Source organism: Vanellus vanellus (assembly GCF_965231255.1).
Source record: "Vanellus vanellus genome assembly, chromosome: 1".
In the NCBI taxonomy this organism is placed as follows: domain Eukaryota; kingdom Metazoa; phylum Chordata; class Aves; order Charadriiformes; family Charadriidae; genus Vanellus; species Vanellus vanellus.
Genome location: NC_138905.1, coordinates 54,033,510 through 54,055,936, shown reverse-complemented (window position 1 = coordinate 54,055,936; position 22,427 = coordinate 54,033,510). Strand labels below are relative to the sequence as shown.

Sequence of the window (22,427 nt, the reverse complement as noted above, 5' to 3'; positions counted from 1 at the left end):
TTCATTAACAAAAGCTTGTGGCTTAAAATGGTAATTAGAACTCTTTAATCGATTTCTTTGAAATACCTAACAAAAGAAGTTGGCTGATTTTGTCCAGTGATAACTGAATAGAATGTGGAGAGGAAATCTAATTAGCAGTGATTTTATTAGAAAGCAGTATTTCTAGGAGTAAAATTTTCACCTTATGGAGACAAAATTCTCACTGACATCTCACTGACATGTACAACTTCCATGATCAAACTCCACAGGATGTGTATTTTTTAATCTACATAAACCAGACCATACTCCTTCCTTCCCACTTCTCAAACATGGATCATTCCAATTCTTTACGCACAGTAGAAACCATACTGATTCCTGGAGTATCAAATATGGATTAATGCTCACTGCGTTAGGCCAGATCTTTCTGCACTAGAAGAACTACTCTAAATTTCTTTGTGAAATATATCATTTTCTTCCAGGAGGTTTCTGAGTCCTTCAACAGGTGAATTTTTGCAGGACCCCTGTCCTTCCTAGTTCAAGGATATATGGTCCTCTACAGCCCATATGTAGAAAAGGGATTTGTAAAAGATTGAAAATCTGAACCTTGATCACTGGGACATTGCTATCAGAATGATAGCACTCCCAGAAGTAAGTTTCCTTGCAAAGCCTGTGGTTTGCAGGTCGTCCTGCCTGCAGCTGAAGGCAATGGCAAAGTGAAGGTGTGGACTTCAAACTACAGAACAGGGAAATGATCTCAACACTTTTTCACCTGGGACACTTGCTTCCAAAGTTTTGACTGTCTCTGGGGCAAAGTCCTGCAAAGACCTCAGTGTCAATGAAAAAGTGCAACATTTGATACTCAAGAAGATGAGGCAGTAAGCAAGGACCTGTTTGAGTTGTCCAGTAGGTATGGGCACTGGCAGCTGTAGCATCTTCAGAGAAGACACCTTTGGGGGCCAATCAGCTCCCCATTGGGATCCCACTGAATGCTGAACAAAGGAGGAACCAATGCCTCAAATGCCAATGAGATACTGATGCTCTAATGACTGGTCATGTAAATCTTTGGGAAGCAGCCAATTGAGTTCCTATTGGCATCTTTAACCTCTAATTTGAGTGAGAAAGGTACCATCTGGCACACTGTTTCTGACAAGGCTGCCACCTCCTGCTGTAGAGACGTATAAAACTCCCTGTAGAACTGGGAGAAGGTGCAACGAATAGCTTTGAAACAGGTACGCTTGCCACTGCCCCAGGGCACCTGACTAAGGTCTTGTTGACAAGAGTGTACTGGAAAAAGCCTGGTGTGAGAATAAAAGACCAGCTGACCAGCAGCAGGGAGCAGGTATCCTCTGAAGATTAGACATGCATATGTTTCTGCAGGCCAAACTGAAATAATCTGCCAGTGGGACATAATCATCTCTTATAGAAAACAATGTTATTTGATAGACATCATAAAATAAACACATCACATTTCGATGAGGATAGTTTCAACTACCAGAAGCTCTTACAGGCTTTCTGACTGAAAGAGGAAAAATCTAGCAACTCTGCTCTCTTCTGTCTTTTCAGCGTTTATTCCGGATAAAGGCTTAGTTGCATAGACACGGTAAGGCTCTTCCAAAAAAGGTTAGAAAGCAGAGAGCAAATCTTCCATGGGAAAGCTTTCCTCCAGGCTCTGCAAGAGGATATGCGCTTTCGATAGTAGCAGCAATGCTGCAAGCAGAGTTATGGGTATGTACACGAAGGAGAGAGAAACAGAACGGCGATTTGTTCTGAATGGGCTCGGAGCTGTTGTGCTCACACCTGAGCAAAAGGCTCTTCCAAGCATTACCACAGCAGCCAGAAATCACTTAGTATTATTCCATGGGGGAAAAAAAAAATTAAAAAAAAAAAAAAAAAAAGGAAAAGCAAAACATCGCTTAAGGACAACTTTACCAGGAAATTCAATATTTGTAAGTTAACTGATTGTAAAAAAGTCAGGTGGATGGCTTTATAAATCAGCATAAATCCCAAATCCAGGAAGGTTAAATGGTAAAAGGTGCAGATATATAACATCCCAAACTATAAGCATCTGCAAGACAAGGCCTACTGGGAAAAATATAAAAAGGGCCTCACGCTGTATTTGCTTGTGTATTTTGTTAGATTAAAAGCTCCTTTCCATTCTAGGGACACTGAGCTGTAATACCGACTTGGAAATTGCATTCTGGTACATCCGTCTCCTGCCTTAGCAGTCAGCATCAGCAGCAGTGGCTTTTTTGCAACTAGCCACGAGGGGACAAGATCACTGCAGTTCAATCCTGATCAGTATCTGAACCTCAGGCAGGACTATCTCAGTGTGGTCTCTCTGAGACTCGTCAGCATTGGGAAGAGCAGGCTGCTAAACTCAGGAGACTTAAATCAGTATTAGAGTATTTTCTAAATATATGAAAAAAAGTCCTGAAGTATCACCAAGACTTGACAGCATCTGTGCACAAATAATGATGTTCCCGTTGCTATAAAGAAACCAATTTCCAGTTGTGTAAGTTATCTCATTTTATGTTCTTGGATTATTTTCTTAGTCATTAAGCATTAAAAAAAAATAAAATGCTACCAGCAAATGAGCAATTGTACTGTTTCATGGCCTCATTGAACTACATTGCCTCATAGAGACAAAAATCCCGTAACTCAGAAGTCTGTTTCTCTGCTGGCAAGATTAATGAAAAGGCAGTTCTTCCACAGAGGCAGCAATATAGAATTTCAACTGCATTGAGATCACTACAGCAGCCTCTTACAGTCCCTCCAAGAGCTTCAGGACAGTCTCTGGAGAAGAAGGAGAGCAGACTCCGTGGATACTTGTAAGTCCAAATCCCACCTGAGAAGCACTTTTTCTACCACACCCACTGAATCTTGCTTTTCTCCTGCATAATAAAACCTTCTAGCTCCATTCAGACCTCAGCTCTCAGTCCAAAGAGCATGCTGGTTCTTTCTGGTAACCACCACAGAACAAGGTTAAGGCTACTTTTCACTGTTGAGTTTCCTCCCTAAGGGGATTTCCTCTACCGACAGAGGATGAATTAAGTCCTTTGAGTTGGTTCATCTCCCTCAGTCTCTCCGCAGCACTGTATACTTAGGTAACCAGCACCTGAACATTCAGAAGCTGGCACAAGCCTCTCAAGGCTTTATCTCCATCAATATTCTTAGTAGCTACCTGAAAGGATAGCTAAAAGCCCGTTTGCCAAAATTCATGGTACTCTGCGCAGTCAAGAATTTCCTTGTATTCGAAACCAAAATTTGTTAGCTTCCCCCCAAAGTGCATTTTTTTCCTGAAATCTCCCACGACAGCCAATGATATGTTGAAAGTAATTTAGATTTACAAAGGTGTAAAAAGAGAGGACAGTTTGGCATGGGGAAAGTTTCTTCACATTCTAGAGGAAACTTCTGAGGAGAAAAATGCTTATTTCCTAGTTTATGAAGATTTGAAGAATGAATTGAAAGTAAATCCAAAAGAAAAACATGCTTACGTTTTTAACTAAATCTTTTTGTGTTAAAGATTAAAGAGTACATTTTTTTTTTATACAAACCTCTTCTTCTTCCCAGTCTATCAAGTCCCAGTCATAAGCAATTACTGCTCGCCTTCTTTTCCAAAACTCCAGAAAAACAGTCGCTGGAGCAAACAGAAAAAAATTACAAAATTATTTTTAAGTCAAGAAAACATTAACTACTATCAGAACTGTTGAATGAAGCTGTTACATTATTTTTATTTCTTTGCATAAATGGGTTCCTTTGAACAGCAAATCATGCCGATGATCAAAACTGCTTTCAAAATGCATTGCTTTCTAAGGATTACTTTGCTTATTTCAAGTATGATTGAGGCTTTAGAGATTTCATTTAGTGCTAAATGAGAATGTTTAATTGCTAACCAACCAAGGCAGGACTCTCAAAGAATAAAATTGTTCCTGTGAGTCATCATTACTAGATATAGCAGATTTCTGACAAAGCTAAATGTTTCTTGGGGCCATTTTAGATAAAGCAGTAACTTTCCTTCCTTGAAGACCATTTACAATACACAGTAACCGGAACCCAAAGGAAGCACATTCCAGTGCATGTGCAAATCTGTAGAGTACTGCTGAGGAAATTGAAACTTTTGTCTTACATTTTTCTAATCCAGACAATTTCTTTTACACTACATGGGTGTGTGTATGTGGTATGGCATTAACAGCTGACAACTAAACATTCTGTGCCCTTATTGACAGAGTTCAAGATAGTATAATATGCCTGTACATGACCGTGCATTTCCATTTTGTGATGGAAAGAACAATCAACAAAGCACTCAGTCATAAAATCATATGTTCATATTCTGGAGATTAACACTGAGCCTGTTTATGGTTACAACTTTTTAAATTTGTTTTGTTAAAAGAATGTAGAAGCTGTCTAAAGCTAGCACAAATCAGTGGAAAGGCTTCTTCTCCCACTGTGAAGTTTGGCTCTTCCCTTTATTGCTCACTGAAAAGCATCAGGCTGATAATCACAGAGAACGTACACCTCTTTGTTCATGAGGTAGCACAGTATCAGCTGTAACAGTGTCACAATAGCCTGTCGATATGTTCCACATCCAGTCCTAAAAGGATCTCCTTAATAGACTACCTGCCCTACTGCAGCATACTGATTATGACACGACATGATACTAAGCATGGACATAAGTTTGGTGAAAGTGAATTTTTAACCAGTAAGATTATATTTTAATGTATTAGTCAATGCAGCTAAGATATGCTTAGAAAACGAACACTGTGAGCAAATAAGGTAAGATATCAAAAGCGTGTTTAAGGAGGCAGCTATTTGGTTTGAAGGCATTTTCGTATATCATGTCATCCTTTTTCTGAAAGCTGGAGTTATGTTACACCAGGTAACCGGCTGCTTTGATTTAATCTAATAAAGAAAGTCAATTCAATCTCCTGAGCCTAATGCGTCTATGACTTTTCGTAATAGTTGCAGTGTGATCAGTCGGGATCAGCAAAACTAGTAAGTGCTAATGAGGCTCCGTTGATGCTGAACCACCACATTGTTCATTCCTTGATTTGTCTTCTGGTGGAGCTGCTTCTCTTCTATCAGCTCATATTGAATTATTTTGTACAGGCTAAACAAGAAGCCCTGCACTTTTTGGAGACCTGGGAGAAACAAGCCTGATTGATTACTACCACTCTGTTTTCATCCCAAAAAGCAGCTGGAAGCAGGACTCGAGTGGGCGTATGAGTCCACAGGCATGAACCTCTCAGATAGGTCTGTGCTGAACTGTACTTCTTTTCTTTCCTGTTTTTCACACACCTGGAGTGAGGAATCTATACATATTATATTTAGTATATTTAGCACCTGTCACAGTAAGTGTGTGCAGTTCCCGAAGCTTCTTTAGAAAGCTATTTTCCAATCATCAAGTAGCAAATAGGATGATCTGAACAACACTGTTGTAGCTTTTACTGTGCTGCACTTTTCTCCCTCTATCCAGGTCAGTATGCACTTTTCCCTTGCTAGATATTTTAAAATGCGTTATAAATAAACATCTTTGATTGATTCACTGTACTACTGAGGTCTTCTAAAAAGTACTGCATTTTGAAATTTCTCTGCGTCTTCTCTAGTCAAGTAATCACTCATACTTCACACATCAGCATTCTTTTCTTACTTTGACAGCTCAACAGGACACAGTTGTACTTATCCTTCTCCCATTTTCCAGTTGGTATGTTTAAACCAGATGCTGAGAATTCTCCAAAAATCCTGCTTGGAATTTGGAATCTCTCATTGGCTTTAATTCCCAGATCTTTAGCTAGCTTTTTCTATACTATGTTTGCCCTGCTTCAGCGCTCAACCTTGTAGCTCAGTCCTCAACATCCACTCGTGCAAACAGCTGTCTTAACATCATTTCCTCAGATGCTTTTGAAACAAGCTGTGATGTTATCTAGAAATGCAAATGGCCTCTTGCAGCAAAGAGCTTAATTCTGACCTTCTCTCAGAGATCCTGTCCCTATTATATTTCAGAACGCCATTTAATATATCCATCCTGACTTCTGGAATATATTCTATATTCCAAGAGTATTGCTGAAGAACCTCCTTAAATTCTGTCTCCTCAGAGAGCAGATCAATGTGAATGTTTTATGCCAGAGGCAAGGTTTGTAGGAAAGTAATATTTTTTATTAGATTAACTTATATATTATATTATATATTATATTATATTATATTATATTAACTTATATATTTAGAAAAAATGTTTTATGTTGGCATTTCTTAGTGCTCGAAAAAAGTGTTAAATTCTTTATGCCAGGCCTTTTTTCCCCTCCCAACTTCAACTTTGCCTTTCAGCAAGTGTCCTAAAGCTACTTCCTTTATCAAAGGAAACATGCTTCTAGGTAGACAAGAATAAATTTCAGAAAGGACTTTTCTTAGTCCCCCAAAGATATGCAGAGAAACTACCGTAAGTGCACGCTGTCTCTAGCAAAGCACTAGAAATGATAAATAGCTGGACTGTCCTGTTGGACAAAGTTACAGAACTTTGCTACTGAGCTTCAGGAAACATCTAGACAGTGACATCTTTGCATGAGCTTTCCCCAGCACTTCAATTGGAGAAGCAAAAGCTACAATTCCATCTGGTTTTACACCAACATGCTGGGAGTCCACTGATTATCAAATTTACGTAGACTTTTTTCTGAGAATGACTTTTTTCCTGCACTTCAAATGTCAACATTTATTTAGACTGAACATCTCTCTCTCATTTTCTGTCTTTGGTAAGAATCCAGTTCAGACAGTAAAACGTGACGAGATTTTTCTGAGAAATGAGACCTACCTTTCCATCAAGCTCAACACAAATCTCAAGACATACATGAAGGGCAAAGTGTAGATGTTTCCCTCTAGCACAGAAACACAAAAATGCTATTGTTCCCCTCTTTTTGAAAGCTTTGAACATCTAGTAAATATCATAAAGACTAGAGATTCTCAAAAAAGGAAAAATTCTTTTCCAGCTTCTGAGATGACAACATCTCAGTGAGCATCAGTGACAAGCTGTTCAACAATAAAAAAATGTATTAGTGTTTATAGGGACTTACTGTTTCCCATAAACCACAGAGATTTATAGCTTCAGTCCTTTTGAAAGAGTTTTTCCTTTCAACAGGAGCTCCAGTAAAGCTTATACAAACTACCAGTGAATACCTTCGGTGTACCGAAGGGAAACTATCTTTTGTCCTTCACTACATGAGTTTAAAATGAACGTTGTTTTAAAACTTATGTCTTTGGGGTATATCTTAGTAAGTATCATATTTTTTTTTCCTGTTATATCAATTCCTTTTACTTCTTACATAGGACTTTGCTTAAACAGGGCAGAAATACAATAAGTGAGAAATACAATAATAAATGGGTCAATATATTTTTTTAATAAAAGTGCCTTTCTATTCCAATATCTCCTGTTGCACTTGACAATTCCAACCCTACTTTGATAGGACCCACCCATCCCACAATGAAGCATTATAAAAGATGGGTCCCTGTGCTTCAGGGTCCTACAGCCAGGCTTATTGCTGCTCCACAAATCAAGCAGCCCATACTGATATTTGTCATGGTAATTCCTTTCCCTAGCCTGCCTGCAGCAGTTTGCTCATCATCTGGAGAAGCATTTTATTTCTATTTAAAAAGCGAGCAACCCACTTCATCCATGAATTAAAGATGTCTTTAGAATAAAAGGAGGAAACCACTATACGGACCACCTCTTCATGGACAGCCCAACCTGACCAGGCTTGGTTTTGAAAACCCCAAACAAATAGCTGAGGCTTCTCCCTCAAGATGGGACTTCACTAATGATTCTAAAGATAGTGAAGAAGGTACTTTAAATAAGACAGTGGATAAGCTCAGGCTAAGGAGGTAGCATAATTCTAGCTGCCTTTTCTTGCTTTAATTCTCTTTTTTTAAAAGCACTGCCATCATCATTTTATATGCTAGCGTCTGTCAAACTGGATAGCCTAGAAGGCTGAACTTTTCACAGCCAATTTGTCATGCACTTGCCAGTTGTTTCACACTGATAGAAAAAGCATTTTCACAATCAAACTGTTTTTTCTCTTCCCCTATGATTTACTGAGATGATGGTAGTGCCTGCAGCTGCCAATAGGCCTACTGCCGACTGAAAATCCATTTAAGACAGGCTGTAAGCCAACTCATAAATACAGTACCAGAAAATCCCTGGGAAGTGTGGCTTTCCTTGTTCTAATGCTGCTTTAGGCCTAACTGTATGGAAAATACCTCCAAAATCTCACTGTTGTCTCAGCAAAGTGTTATTTAAGAAACTACGGTTTGGGTGGAGCCATATGATCGCCCCATTCCCCAAACCATTACCCTACACTCACAACCACCTTCCTGTTGCTGTCCCTACATCCCTCTTGGTGGCAAGCTCACAAGCACAGAGTAAGTCACCAAAAGTGGTGGAGAAGGCTCTCACTCCAGCTGCTCTATCTTCTCCGCTCACCAAAACATCCAGGGAGCAGCATTTATTATATTTTTTCTTATCTCTCTGTGGGATTAGGTGCTGGAGATGCATGGATGGGAGGTGCATTTCCCAGTCCCAGCAGGCTGGTGGGGAGATGTACCCAGAGGCAACTGGGTCTTGGACTCTTACAGTGACACTGAAGGACCGGGAAGAAGGACAGGCTAACCAAAGTGAGGTCCTATCAGCTAGGGACAGAAAAGAGAGAGGACCTACAACATTTTGCAGGCAGGCATGCTCAACCTTGTCTTGGGAGAAGCCGGGTAGTGACCATGAGGCAGGATCAGGCGTGGTTACCCAAGTGAGGGACTCCCCTTACCTAGAGTTGCTTTTCCTACAGCCTTGGTTCTGGGCAGTGCTAAGACATAGGTCCAATGCTGTGAGAAGAGCTGTCTCCTGAAAGCAGTGTTACTGTTAAGGAGGAACAAAAGCACTACTGCAAAAAGCTGTGCTCCAAATATATGCTCACCAGCAGTTAGGAACAGTGACGTAAATGTTCAACAATGTTAACTCATCAATTTTCCTAGCTGAGATGGAAATCCGTGCCTCTAAACTGTCTTGGAAATTCTCAACTGCAGTGAGCACATAGAGAAAGAGGCTAGAAAAGCTGAGTAAACATCTAAAAAAATCTTTAAGGCTTAGAAATTTTTGGTGATTTTCAGCTTTGGTGTAGGCCTAAAACAAAGCTGAAATGCCAAGGAAAAACATAAAACCTGTACGATCTGTGGATTTTTTCCTTAATGTGATTTTTGATATTTGAATACCATCAATATTACATGAAAAGGCATTAATAGGCTTGATTGATATATGACCTAATTTAATTAGTTAACTACGACAAAAACATAGTTTTGGAGGAAGGAACTGAAGACACACCGGTAGGCTAATCTCTGTTGCTCTGATGTCGGCTTCTGGATATGTCTTGCAGCTCAGTAAAGAGATTTGCAGTTTAAAATGGAGAATATAGCATTACTTGGACACTTTTCCAAAGCAGTTGGAGATACGTGAGTAAGAACAGGAGAACAATGGCTAAATCAGGATAGCTCAAGCACCTGGAGCTGTGAGATGGATGCCATTTTTGAGGCACCTCATTGAGCCATTTTCTAAAGGTGTTAACCTTCTCACAGAATGGCATGGTAGCAGCTAAGAGCCTGGGCATGCTCAGGGCATGTTTGAAAGACTTTTGTGCTGCTAGAAATTGTTTCCTTTTGCCTTCAGTTCTGTCTACAAGACCACAGTAGGAAGAATAGTTGAGCCAGAAATAGAACTGTCCTATAGGCAAAATTCAGCCTCCATGGCAACGGTCAGATCCCTCTTGGATAAATCTGTCATTCAACTAAATCTTCCATTTATTTCATCAGAGTTTTGCTTTAATTACAAGCAAATTACATGTATTTAAGCTTTACTGCCTTTCTGCAAGGTGGGAAAAACAATACAACATTAATTCATTTGAGCACAGACATTAAACTGAGCTGCCGTAAGCTAAGAGAACAGTAACAGAGAAAAGGCCTCAGTGTCAACAGATTGAAAAACAATTAAAAAAACCCCACAGAATATAACTATCTACATAGACACTACATACTGCATTTATATTTTTATTTTAATTAAAAGTATTATCACATAAAAAACTGATTTCAACCACTTCCATCTTCCTTTTGTGGAAACAGAAAAGAATCAAGTCTATATTCTTTTTCTCAGTGTCTGAAAAAAAAATGTGCTGGAAATTACAAAGCCCTATGTTGCACCACAAGCTTTAAGAAGATTGTGCAATTACTTGACTAAGACAACATTAAGACAAAAGATTAAGATTTAAGATAAAAACTTACCCCACACTGCCATGAAAACAGCAAAAAAGACGGTAGCTCCGTTGTCAAAAAGGTGTGTTACCTGAGGGATATATTAATAGTGTGATCAATTTATAATAATAAGGCTTTATTTTCCATTTTCACCTAATAAAATTAATGTGATCATAAGTGCCGCTGGCCTGACAATCCTGAGGATCCTTCCCTTGACATGTGAAATGTACCTGTCAATTGACAGGACTATCTGCCAGCCTGGCCTGGGACTGACCCCTGCCAACACCAGGTGTGAGCATCATTTCAGACCCAAAGCATTCATTTTATGAAGCCATGTACAAAGGATGGATCATACGATAAATGTTGATGCCAAGGACACTGTTACACATGCATCTGAAATGGACCTGTTGGAGTGGGTCCAGAGGAGGGCCACAAAAATGATCAGAAGAATGGAGCACCTCTCCTATGAGGAAAGGCTGAGAGTTGGGGTTGTTGAGCCCGGAGAAGAGAAGGCTTTGGGGAGACCTTATTGCTGTCTTTCAGTACTTAAAGGGGGCTTATAAGAAAGATGGGGGCAAACTTTTTAGCAGGGCCTGTTGCGATAAGGCAAGAGGTAACGTTTTTAAACTAGAAAAGGGTAGATTTAGACTAGATATAAGGAAGACGTTTTTTACGATGAGGGTGATGACACACTGGCACAGGTTGCCCAGAGAGGCTGTAGATGCCCCATCCCTGGAAACATTCAAGGTCAGGTTGGATGGGACTCTGAGCAACCTGATCTAGTTGAAGATGTCCCTGCTCATCGCAGGGGGGTTGGACCAGATGATCTTTAAAGGTCTCTTCCAACCCAAACTATTCTATGGTTCTACTCTGTTCTATGATCTAGGACATGACCTCTGGGGTTGCTGAATCTCTAAGTGCAAATTGCAAAGTGTTTTACAACCCAAACTAAGTCCTGGTAAAAGACAATGAATGTTAATATTGGCTGAACTCGATCTGTCCTTTGAAGATTTTATCTACCTGAGCTCACTAAAGACAAATGCAAAAGGCAAAATTAATGCTTTTACTAGGAAAACATTCCTATTTGCATAGTTTAAAATGTACCTTGGCATAAACGCAGCTGTCTGACAACCTCATGAAGGGACAGTATTTATCACATATAGGACACATTATGATATCTGTAGCTTGGCAGACTTCTTTACTGGAAAAATAGAAAAGATAGAAATTAATAGTTTGATGCACAACAATCAGTCTTAAAACAGATTGATAAATTTCACTAATATTTAGTTACTTATTGAAAACGACTGGTTCTGTAACTGAAGCTAAGTTGTTCATAACTGCATGTGTATAATTAATATTTGTTGACTGCGTCAGACTTCAGAGTTTACTGTCCTAACTGCCGAGGACAGCTCTTCAGGGCCAGCCTAGCAGTAGGTCTTTACCATTTCCAGTTTCTCCTTGAGTCGGAAGTGAGCTTTGGTAGGAGGAGGGTGAGGGTAGTTGCAGATAATGTTAAGTTTGACTTATTCTTGTGAATTAAGTGGGCAAGAACGTAGAGATGCAGCCCTCAGCAGAAGGCCCAAGGGGTTCTTCATCTGGAGAATGTTTCCCTGTGGTGGATCTTTGGGAAAGGTCTTGAAGAGAGTGAAAATTCCCCACTCTTCTGCTGCCCTGTTACAAGAGTGATGAAGGAGCCCTACTATTTCCCTACTTCATGCTGAGTTGCCAGCATCATCAGCAACTGGAGCTGGGCAAGAAACATTGCCTCCCATCCCAATTCAGGAGCACAAAACAAGGGAAGCTCGATACTGGGTACCTTATGACAACCAAGCGCAGTCTTTTCCTGAGTATTCATTCAACAGTTCAAAATGAAGTAATTAACAATTCATATGAAGATCTCTTAAATTATTCATAATAGCCCACAGCTGTAATTTCCCTTACAAAAGTGCCCACGTTACCTGACTTGGCAGTGGTTCAAAGTGGTGACTCCATACAAAAAGACAAACAATCCAATGAAGGCAGCTGGGAAGAGCATCCCCGTGTACCAGCCTAACCAGGCAAAGTACAGCCCAATTTTCTCACCAAAGTACCGTCTGTTTTAAAACACAACAGAATGCAGTTACCTGTTAATCAGAATAAATCTGCTTAAACTTGCCTGTCAATAGAAAATAAATATTTCTGTTATATCTGAAGAGTAGATTAGAGAGCAGAGTCAGAATTTCCTGAAGAAAAAAACTGCAATTAGGCTTCTAAATCCACACTGAGGGACCTGCCTCATGAATGACCTTGAAAAACGAATTTAAAAATTCACTAACCACAGCTTACAGTGAGATGAGTGGAGACCTGAAAAAGGAAACTGAGTTAATTTTAAAAAGCTAGTTCTTTGTGTTTGAGAAACTGATGGCTTCCTTTGCCTTTTGGCTGTGCAACTGTACTTCCCAAATAATTGTACTGAGATCAGTTTCATCCCCAAAACTGGTATAACAGCAAAAATCATTTGGGCCCAAATTATTTCTAAGAAATTAATTAACCAGGGGTTATTCTCCAATCCAGTTTATTTTCATTTGATTATTTCTTTTCTTAGGTCAATTCGTGGAAAACTAATTTCATGATTCTACCACAGGTGGAAAATAAAGCGCAAGTGAGGTCCAACAAGTATCTTTATGTATCACCTTGTACTAATTTGAGGAAAGTAGTCTGGGTTAATCCTAATTTGTTAGCTATATTGCCTAAAACTAACAGCAAAGTGGCCAGGAAGCTCATATTTGCTACGTATTCATTAGCATTCTTCCTCCTCCCAAACACAACCAAACATTTACTTATGTGTCAAAGAATATATCAAACACACAAAAAGCGTACTGAACTCATCAGCATAGGAGCAGGCTGCGTGCGTTGTCTTGCGTTTGACAGTCTTGTGCGCAGTAGGCTGATGAGAAGATTAGGATGCTTTAAAAATCAATATGCAATTATCATGATTACAATGAAGATTTTAGGAGATTATTCACAAGATTAGTTTTAAAGAAGGAGGCAAGATGATATTCTTGCACTTCAGAGACTTTGCAGACAAGTTAAACTTGCACATCAACTGAATTTGAGAATAGCTGCTGATGAAAACCCACTTTTACTCTGATGATGAAACTTCTGATCTGTCCAGAGACAAAGAATGCAGTGAGCCAGCGCTGCCGGCTCCTTTATGCTACCAGAAAAGATCTTTGGTCAAACTTTCGCAGCGAAGAGGAAAGACCAATGATGGGCTCTAGGTCTGGATGCAGTAGAGAAAAGAAACACTTGGTCTGGAATGGACAGTTTTCAAAAGGATAAAAAAAAGTTCCAGCGTGTGTAATATCTGTCTCGGCTGAGCTCAGGCTCTGCTGAATGATACTGACCTACGCTGATTATTAGCGTTTGAGTTTAGCAGCACTGTATGAGAAGCCAAATATTGTCACGTTGTTTTTATTCTTCCATCTTTCAACAGAGACTCAAATTTACAGGCTAAACAGGTGGGAAGCTAACGATACCATGCTCAGTTCTGACAAGGGCAGCAGGTCGAGTTGTAAAAAGACACACTGGAAACTGCTTTTTGAGCCCTGACTTAAAAACGTTAGTGAACCCTTTGGCCTCATTATTTACCTGACACCAGCTGCGCCTGCTCCACTGAAAAAGAAAGCTCACATTCTGAGCTTACTTCCACTGATTATTTACGGACTTATTTTTCTCCATGTACATAGTTCAAAGTAGTGAAGTAAGCCTAACATTCATCAAGATTTTTTTTTATTTCATTGCCTACATTCAACGATGAATGCTTCTTCATTCCACCCCCCTAGCCAACATTCATGACAAACTTTATCTCCTATCCTGTTGAACCTTTCCATCTAACGATGCAAATCATAGTACTCCTTTTTTGATCTAGAGATGAAGCAAAGAGCTTCATCCTAGATGAAGATCCAGGCAAGGTTCAGCGTCTGCATAAAGAAGAATGGACATGATGGGGAGCAACTTAAACCTCTGCAATGTAACGAAAAGGCATTTGAGGCCATTTGAGGCCCTGGTTTTAAAAATAAGTGCCAGATGTTGGCATTCTTTTGACACTTACTAGTTTAAACATGGACAAACAGGCTCGATCTTCCACTATCTGTGAAGCCTTGGGCTTCACAGCTGGTATTCCACAGGCTGTACCACTGTAATTTGCACCAGGATCAAATTAATATTTAATTTCTTTTGGCCCTGTAGTTAGCATATTTTATTTGTAATTCCACGCTCAGATACCACTAGGTTAAGTGCTATAGAAACAAACTATGACAGTAACAAGGTCTTTGGAGACCTTCCTAGGTGCCGTATTCAGAGCAGTTTCACATTTATTCCAATCCATAATTGGGTTAGCCTGGATCACCATCACCCTCGGGAGATTAAGATGTTTAGAGATACTTTTGCCACTCTCTCCCTTCAAGTTGCACCAAATACAAGGAACAAGGTCTTTGTTTCTTCTCTGTCACTACATAAAGAACAGAAATTTCATGTAGCTCTGCACAGTGATGGCAGTTCTCTTACCTGCATGCTGGCACTTTACCCAGAAGTCAGTAATGTACGTGAAGGAGTCCAGGGATTTTTTTTTCTAGGGTGCGTCACTGTGCATTACTTACATCTAAATTTCACCTGTTAACACTCTGCTCAGTGAAGACCTCTTTGAAATTTTCCAGCTTTGATAAAATTTGCATTTTTGTTAACTTTGGTAACTTATTACCATCCAATTTTTCAGATTGTTAACAAGAATAGAAAGAAATATTTTCTCCACACCTAGCCTAAAAAGCAGAGACAGAAAAAAAAAACCCAAGCACCTGACAATAATCCATCTCTCCTATCCTCATACATGCTGTACCATTAGAATAGTAATAAAAAAATAATTTCAGCTTCTCGGGTTTATGTATACTAACCCTCCAATATCACCTACCTTAACAGTGAACTGTCTCTCCCCTCACCTCATTCCAGTGGTAGAACTATCACTGACTTAACTGGGCCAAGATTTCAATCTCAGTATTTGTCAATAAGGCACATTTTTGAAAAGTATTAAGCTACAAAGTCTGATTTCAGACCCATAAAATGTGATATTGGATTCCTCTGTGTTTAACGACCTTCATTATATAATCTTTTGCTTTCAGGATGTCCAGAAGTAAAACATGGAGTGAGAATACAGACAGGTTTGGACTCAAGCCAAGAACGTATCTATCTTCATTAATCCTTTTGCAGGTCAGAAGGAAATCCTATACAGAACTTTTTACATCACAGAAAGAAGTTGTGAGGGAGCTAGAGCTTTCCAACAGGTGTTTTGGACACATAAAGTTCTCACCTTACGTCATGAGCAATGGGGTGGGGAGGAAGGCTTGAGAGGAGATTAAAAGGGAGTTGTCAGCTTGTAATCAAGTCCTTTAATATAAATATGCAGTAAAACGCAATTATTCAGGCATCCCTTTTGCTTTCAGGTTAATTTAGGTAGCTTTACAATCACTTCATAAATATAGTTTATATGAATCAGAGCACTGGCACAGGCTGCCCAGGGAGGTTGTGGAGTCCCCTTCTCTGGAGATTTTCATGACCCGCCTGGATGCAGTCCTGAGTAATTTGCTCTGGGCAATCCTGCTTTAGCAGGGGAGTTGGACTAGATGGTCTCTAGAGGTCCCCTCCAACTCTGAAAATTCTGTGATTCTGTGATTCTGTGATGGTTTTCTCCCTCTCTTTTTGTCCTGTAAATAATATGCACAAGCAGCAGCAGGAGCTATTTCTGTACAACCTAGAGGAAAGCAGCTACGCACAGAAGTGTGAAGGAGACGATCCAAAACTCCCAGGAATCACTGCAACTGTTTCCATTGACTTACGTGGTCCCAGAGCAAATAAATATATTAAGTCCTGCCTCTTTCCAACTGCTATCAATTCTAAGGATCTTAAATTATTCTTGTAAAGTAACTATGGATACTAAATTCCAACAGAAGTGTAATTAAAATCATGGTACCACATCTGTTGATTAATGAGCGCCTTTGCAATTTTGCCAAGTCTGCGCCTTCATACTGCCACGTGTTTCAAAGCAGAGTGAAAACAGAATCATGAAATTCCCCTCAAATGACTTTTTCTCATTTATTTCTAGTGACTAGTATCTCCATAACAGCCAGCTGATGAGATTAAATGAAATCTGGGAGGCACCAAATTGACAGCACCAGAGATCTAAGGCCTCATTTTAACAGCTGAGGGAAAAAAAACCAACAGCACCAAAGTATGAACAATTTTGCTTACCATTGTGGCAACTTGACTTTAAGGTGGAAATATAATATCTATTAATGAGGTAATTATAGTATCTACATCTAATTTACTCCTTAGCCTGTCTAAAGCATATAGTAAAGGGGAATGTCAGCTAGAAGCAGTAAATTCTGGCCAGATGTCTGTGGAAGTATTAACATCCATCCACTCCTTTTGTACAGGGGGCAACACTACTCCCTTCAAGCACACCCCACATAGCTGTTGGGAGAGGAAAAAAATTAAAAAGTTGCTCCTGCTGCAGAACTGCAACTAAAAAAAGCTTCTGTTTAAAGTATACGTGCTGAGATACTTCCGAGTGAAACGAACGGGTCTTGCTGGTATTGTCAGCTCTTCGAGGAAAAAACTCCAGCTCATTAGACGTGTGAGCTGCGGAGAGTGGCAGTAGACAGGAAAGATTTGGCAGGAGCTAGGGAAATGCAAGGGATCTAGCATCTGTGAAGTGAGAAGAAAAGGCATCCCCGCCCCTGCCCCCGGCTTTCCTGCCACCGCTCCTTCAGTGAGTTCATTGCAGCCATGGGTGCGCTGCGGGGAGCAAATGGCAGGCTGGGCTGGGGCTGCAGCTTTGAACCCTGCGGAGCTCGGTGGCTACTGAGACTCATGCGGCTGCAAATACTCAGGGAGCCTCACAGCTCCCCCTGCCCCCGTCCTCCTTGGGTAAACACCTAGTCTGAACCAAGACGGGACATCCATGACCTCAGCTAGGGGTTCTGCTCTTTTGACTGCTTTTTTTTCTTTGTAAACAGCTGTGGAAAAATTAGTGGATGTCACTGCCTGATAAAAAGCTAAAGCATCTTACAAAATCCTAAACATCAAACCTAGGCTACTCAAGAAGGCTGCTAGCAAGTTCCAGAACAATCTCATATCTAACCTTGCTCATGCGTTACCGTTTATTCTCATGCTAAAAAAAACCCTTCCAGATGCCTGATGGTCCATATCCATAAACCAAATTAAACCAAAACCCAGATATTGGCTCAACAGCACTTCCACAAACAAGAAATGTTGCTGAAGAACAGTAGCCTTGACCACCATGGACAAATGATTAAAAAACATTACAGAGATAAGTTGTTTATACTGTGACATTAATATCTTATTGTATACTGGGACATTAAAAATAAAAAACTTCAGTATAACTGTTGGCTCCTCAGTAAATCAGCAATTTCCATAGTGCAATTTGAGAAAAATTCCGTATTTCTGTCCAAGCCAGTGTATTAAAAAAGAAATAAGAAGCTTTCAGGATTAAATTATGAGGTACAAATACATTACTTAGTTTTCTAAAGCATTTTAAAAGTTACATGACTCAGTAAAATTTTTTTATTGTATTTCTCTGTGAACTTTTTCTCCGTGGAAATTGAACACCTCCTGTTTTATGAAACGGATAGGTTTTATATGGCCTTAATCAATAACATCATCTGTCACCAGGGCCACCCACTACAAATCTTTCTATCCGGAAACAATTTTGAGAATCAATAAAATAAAAGGTTTCTATCAGTTAGAGGACTTATAAAAGGGGAAATTAATATGTTGGACCAATTGTATGCTCTGTATGACCCTTCCCAATGGCCAATGTATCAATATCTTCAGTGATCCCAATACATCTTAAGACTATTAATAAGCCCTTGTAACTTCATATTCCTCTTTTCAAGTAGAAAAAGCCCATTAATGCCCAATAACTGTTCTTCCAACATGATCAGTAAAGGCTCTGTCTCTCTATATATGCATAAAAAAGATGTAATCCTCTATTAGCACATGCAAGCTATTTGAAAACATTATTTAAAAGGGCTATAAGAATTTGGAGTCATGTCTCAGCTTTCTCAGCGTGCCTTCTTTGCAGGCTACTTCCAAGATGAATACAGATCCAGACTGTGATGTGGCTGGGCTGAGTTTAAAGGAGGTGGTACAGGAGAGAGCTCCACCCATGTACCACTAGTGCTGCTGAACACAGTTATCATATTCAGTGACTGTGAGCTCTGCTCCATGCCATATGTGAGCATCACTAAACTTCATCCAGGGCTCATTCTGTGGTTGCTTTTTGGGAAAAAAAAAAAGAAGATCTAATCCATGAGAGCCTGTTTTTCACCAAAGCCATGCTCTGAGGAGGAAGAGGAACTCCTCCAGTGGATAGACATGCAACCACATCTACCCAGCCTCCACAATTTCTCTCTTCCTTCTTTTCGCTCTTAAATATTCTGCAAACCCTTCATTAGAAGTTATCCTGTCAGGAAGCTCTAGAAGGAAACTTCCTTCAGTTTCAGCTCCTCCTACAAGCTCCTCTATAGATACTTCTTCGAGTGTAGTGGCACCATGAATTAAATGGATTCCCATGACCTCAGGGTCAGTTTTTAAAAAACACATGAATTAACTCAGCTTTTCATGGTTTTGTCAGAAGAGAGGTAACCTATGCTCAAAGCACCTACAAGGTGACATATTAAATGCAGGAAACTCTTACCTCACGAGGTCCAGCGGTTGGTATTTATACCACACTCCCCAGGAAGCCCAGCACTCATAGAGCAGGTGTCTGTGGTTTTCTGCCCCGTGTGTTCTTATTGAATTCTTACTTCTGTAACTTCCCTAAAATACAAATCTGGACATTACTGAACAACAGTAGCAAAAAACAGTATCTAAGAAATCTCTCTCACTAGTGGTAGGGATATCACAATTTATGCAAACTCCATACTTGTGCACCAAAAGTTAAATATGACATTAAAAGGACAATCTCCTCTGACTTCAGTAAGATTTGAGATGATATGCCCAAGAAATTTATGATAAATAGGGTTCAAGTCAAAGGCTATAAATTGGAGAATCTCAAAGAGAAAAGCAGAGGATGATACTTGTCCCCTCTGAAAGCACACTGATTTGTCAAACCCAAACAAGTTTTACGACTCTCCTTACTCATCTCTTTTTTCAAGAAAAAAAGCATTTTCTTTTTTCCAAGGAAAAAGCATTACTAAATGGGAGAGATGTCAGAGGGGGACACAGAATGCAGAAGAGAGTAATAACATTAATAAGATTGAGAATAAATGATTACACAATTAAGAATTCATTTTGTGGTAAATGTCTGTTCAAAAAGAAAGAAAAAGACTGAGAAAAATACCTCATGAAGAGGAAATGCAGCTTCATAGGAGCCATTACTGAGCAATCGATTCAGACCTAAGAATCAAGAGTATCCAATTATTTAACAACAGGACCACCAAAACTGCTAAGTAAAAAGCAAAACACATTTTCATAATAAGCTGGATGAATGAAATTTGAAGCCCATTGACAGTAAAAGATACATGTAGAAAAATCTGTCTTTTATAGATTTGGATGAACTAAGATATAATACAAGCAAAGACTTCTTCAAATATTAATCATAATCTATCATTTATTCTGCCGGGAGTTTAAAGATTCATTTGCGAAATCCATTTTCAGCGTAACTGCAGTGAAATCAGGGACCTCACACCAGGACTGAAGTTTGACCCCATAAATTATGGTCCGGGTAAGCTATTTAGATGAATGGCTGTACTTCTTGGGAGCTGAAAACTTCAGGGAAGATCTTTCCATTTTTGAACTGCAGGCCAGTAGAGCAACTGAAACTCTTAATTTCCATATGATAACGAGTTGTAAAATACGTTCAGTTTATGTCTTACAAAAGCTGCTGGACTAACAGATAGAACAGGAACAAGACAGGCTGAAGTAGTACAAGAGCAGAAGATATACTTGAACCTGAACAGAAAGGATTGCTCTCTGGCACAAAAAAGTAATCATACACCCCGCTCAGTCAGGCCTTGTCCCTCTTTAACGAGAACCTTGAAAGAAATAATGAATGACTGCTGAGATGTGGGCACTTTTCACTTGGAAAGTCACCAAAATAGAACTGAACAACTATCAGGCAATGCAAAACCAAATACTGGTACTAACATCCCGAAGGCATTTGAATCCAATTGACCAAGAGGCAAAGAATCCCGATTCCCTTCCTAATTCACAGGGGAATGATAGCAGCAAGAACACAGCAATGAGAAGTATTCAGTCAACATAAATAGCACTTTCAATGATTGCATTGGTGTCTGCTTGGCAGAATATGCTTTCTTCCAAAGTCTCTGGCAGAAAAGCAAAACCTGTACAGCTGACCTCTGCCTAGTGATCAACACAAGGTTGTGTTCACGGTAAGTACAACATATATAGATATATGAGGGAGCTTGAGGCAGGCAGGATGGCAAGCCTGTTTGCTAAATGCAGTGGCTGCATGCACTGCATGAATTCTTCCCTCTCTTCTGTCCTGTCTGCTCACCAGCATTGCTCAGAGCTATTGCTACCCTCATCCCAGGAGCTGAGGAAGAAAGAACTGAAGTTCTGGGATGTTTCTCTATCTCTTGAGGAAGGACGGAGTTTATACAGCAGGGAAATGAAACAGGCTGCAGAGTTTTATGGGGATTGCCTCTCTGTTCATGATGTCCCAGTCTCTATGTGGTACAGAAGCAGTACGTGCTTTGTATCACAAGACAGAAGAGGGTCACCATTTTGTACTCCAGCCCTCCTCTGTCACTGCCTGCTCTCCTGGATCTGCACACGTGCCACCCCAAAGGTCCGCTCCACCCACTATCTGAAAGGGATGCTGTAGTTATGCATCGCATCCTTTCCACTGAGGATGTCATTGGTGAACTCCCTCTTGACTTAGAGCAGCTACAGAGATACAGAACCTTCCATCTCCCTTAGGGATGGACAGGTATCCAGGGAGAAGCCCTACAGGCTGAGATGTACAGCGGCACAAATCTTGCCATCCTTCCAAATAAATTTTTATGAATGAGTAAAAGCTTTCCCGCATGGGTTTATCTGCTTCTCCAGGGTCCTTAATCTGTACATATTTCTTACTTAAGTCAGCCTCTTTCCTTGCAGAGGTGATAAATCCCACGTGGTGACATATGTGCCTGTGAAAGTAGCCTGATATTACAGGGAAATGATCAGGTCTTCCAGGTAAAGCCCCTACAACAGCAGTGGGTGACACCTCAACAGCTCAAAACTGAGGTGATTAAAAAGGAAGCAAAAGAGTATGTTACAAGCCTAGACAGACTTATCCTCTTTTTTTGGTGGGACTTAGCACGTTGCTTGGCACTTACCAATTTTGTTTTTCCCTTCTTCGTATTTCACTCTTTGTAAAATATGGTGTACAATTCTGCTTCTTGTAGCATTATTGAAGAAAGTATCTTTGTTGTGTATGATGAAGCTGTATAAAAATACAAACAAAGGGCATCTCAGGAATATACAGTAACATGTTTAAAGCAAATATTGAGTTCCATTACTTTCTATAGCACACTAAAAATCTACAGTATGTGAGTAAGTGCAAGGAATATTAAAGGACACCAGATTAAGTGAGATGATTCACCGGATGAGATGATGTCAGTAACAGTATTCATTCCCTAACAAAGAATTACATGGAGAAGTCAGGAGAAAGATCAAAGATATTTAAGTATTCATTATGATAAGCATCACTTTCAGATAATCCACTGAAAACTACTAAATACTTGCACAAAAATTTGCAAAAGCATAAGATTTGTAAGTGCAGCTGTAGAAATTCACATTTGATTTCTCTTTCAGGCTTCTTTATGATGCTTTACCATTAAGACTCAGATGGAAATTTGTAGTTGCTAAATCACTCTTACTGAAAATCAAATACTATGTTAGAAATAGAAAATATATACTCCTATGTTTGGTCCTGGAAGCTAAAATACAGTAGAAAATTAGCTTTCAGAACCTACTTATGGAGTTATGTATGAATGTAGGTTCAATAGTTTAGGCAGAATTGTGATGAGTCCAGGAAATTAAAAAAAAAAAAAAAGCCACAAAATATATTGCATTTATTAGATTGGCTGGCATAATATATTTTATATAGA

General features: G+C 39.7%; 1 protein-coding gene across 1 annotated transcript in view; it reads right to left on the bottom strand.

The window, feature by feature from the left end:
* ANO4 (anoctamin 4) overlaps positions 1–22,427 on the bottom strand; it is a gene marked incomplete at both ends in the record, with an annotated part of 135,102 nt that overhangs the window by 30,122 nt on the left and 82,553 nt on the right. Inside the window, 7 exons of the mRNA XM_082498353.1 lie at positions 3,534–3,616; positions 10,285–10,345; positions 11,359–11,455; positions 12,213–12,347; positions 19,007–19,128; positions 19,652–19,707; positions 21,654–21,760. Of these exons, the coding sequence (XP_082354479.1) occupies positions 3,534–3,616; positions 10,285–10,345; positions 11,359–11,455; positions 12,213–12,347; positions 19,007–19,128; positions 19,652–19,707; positions 21,654–21,760 (661 nt within the window). The remainder of the gene's footprint in view (positions 1–3,533; positions 3,617–10,284; positions 10,346–11,358; positions 11,456–12,212; positions 12,348–19,006; positions 19,129–19,651; positions 19,708–21,653; positions 21,761–22,427) is intronic.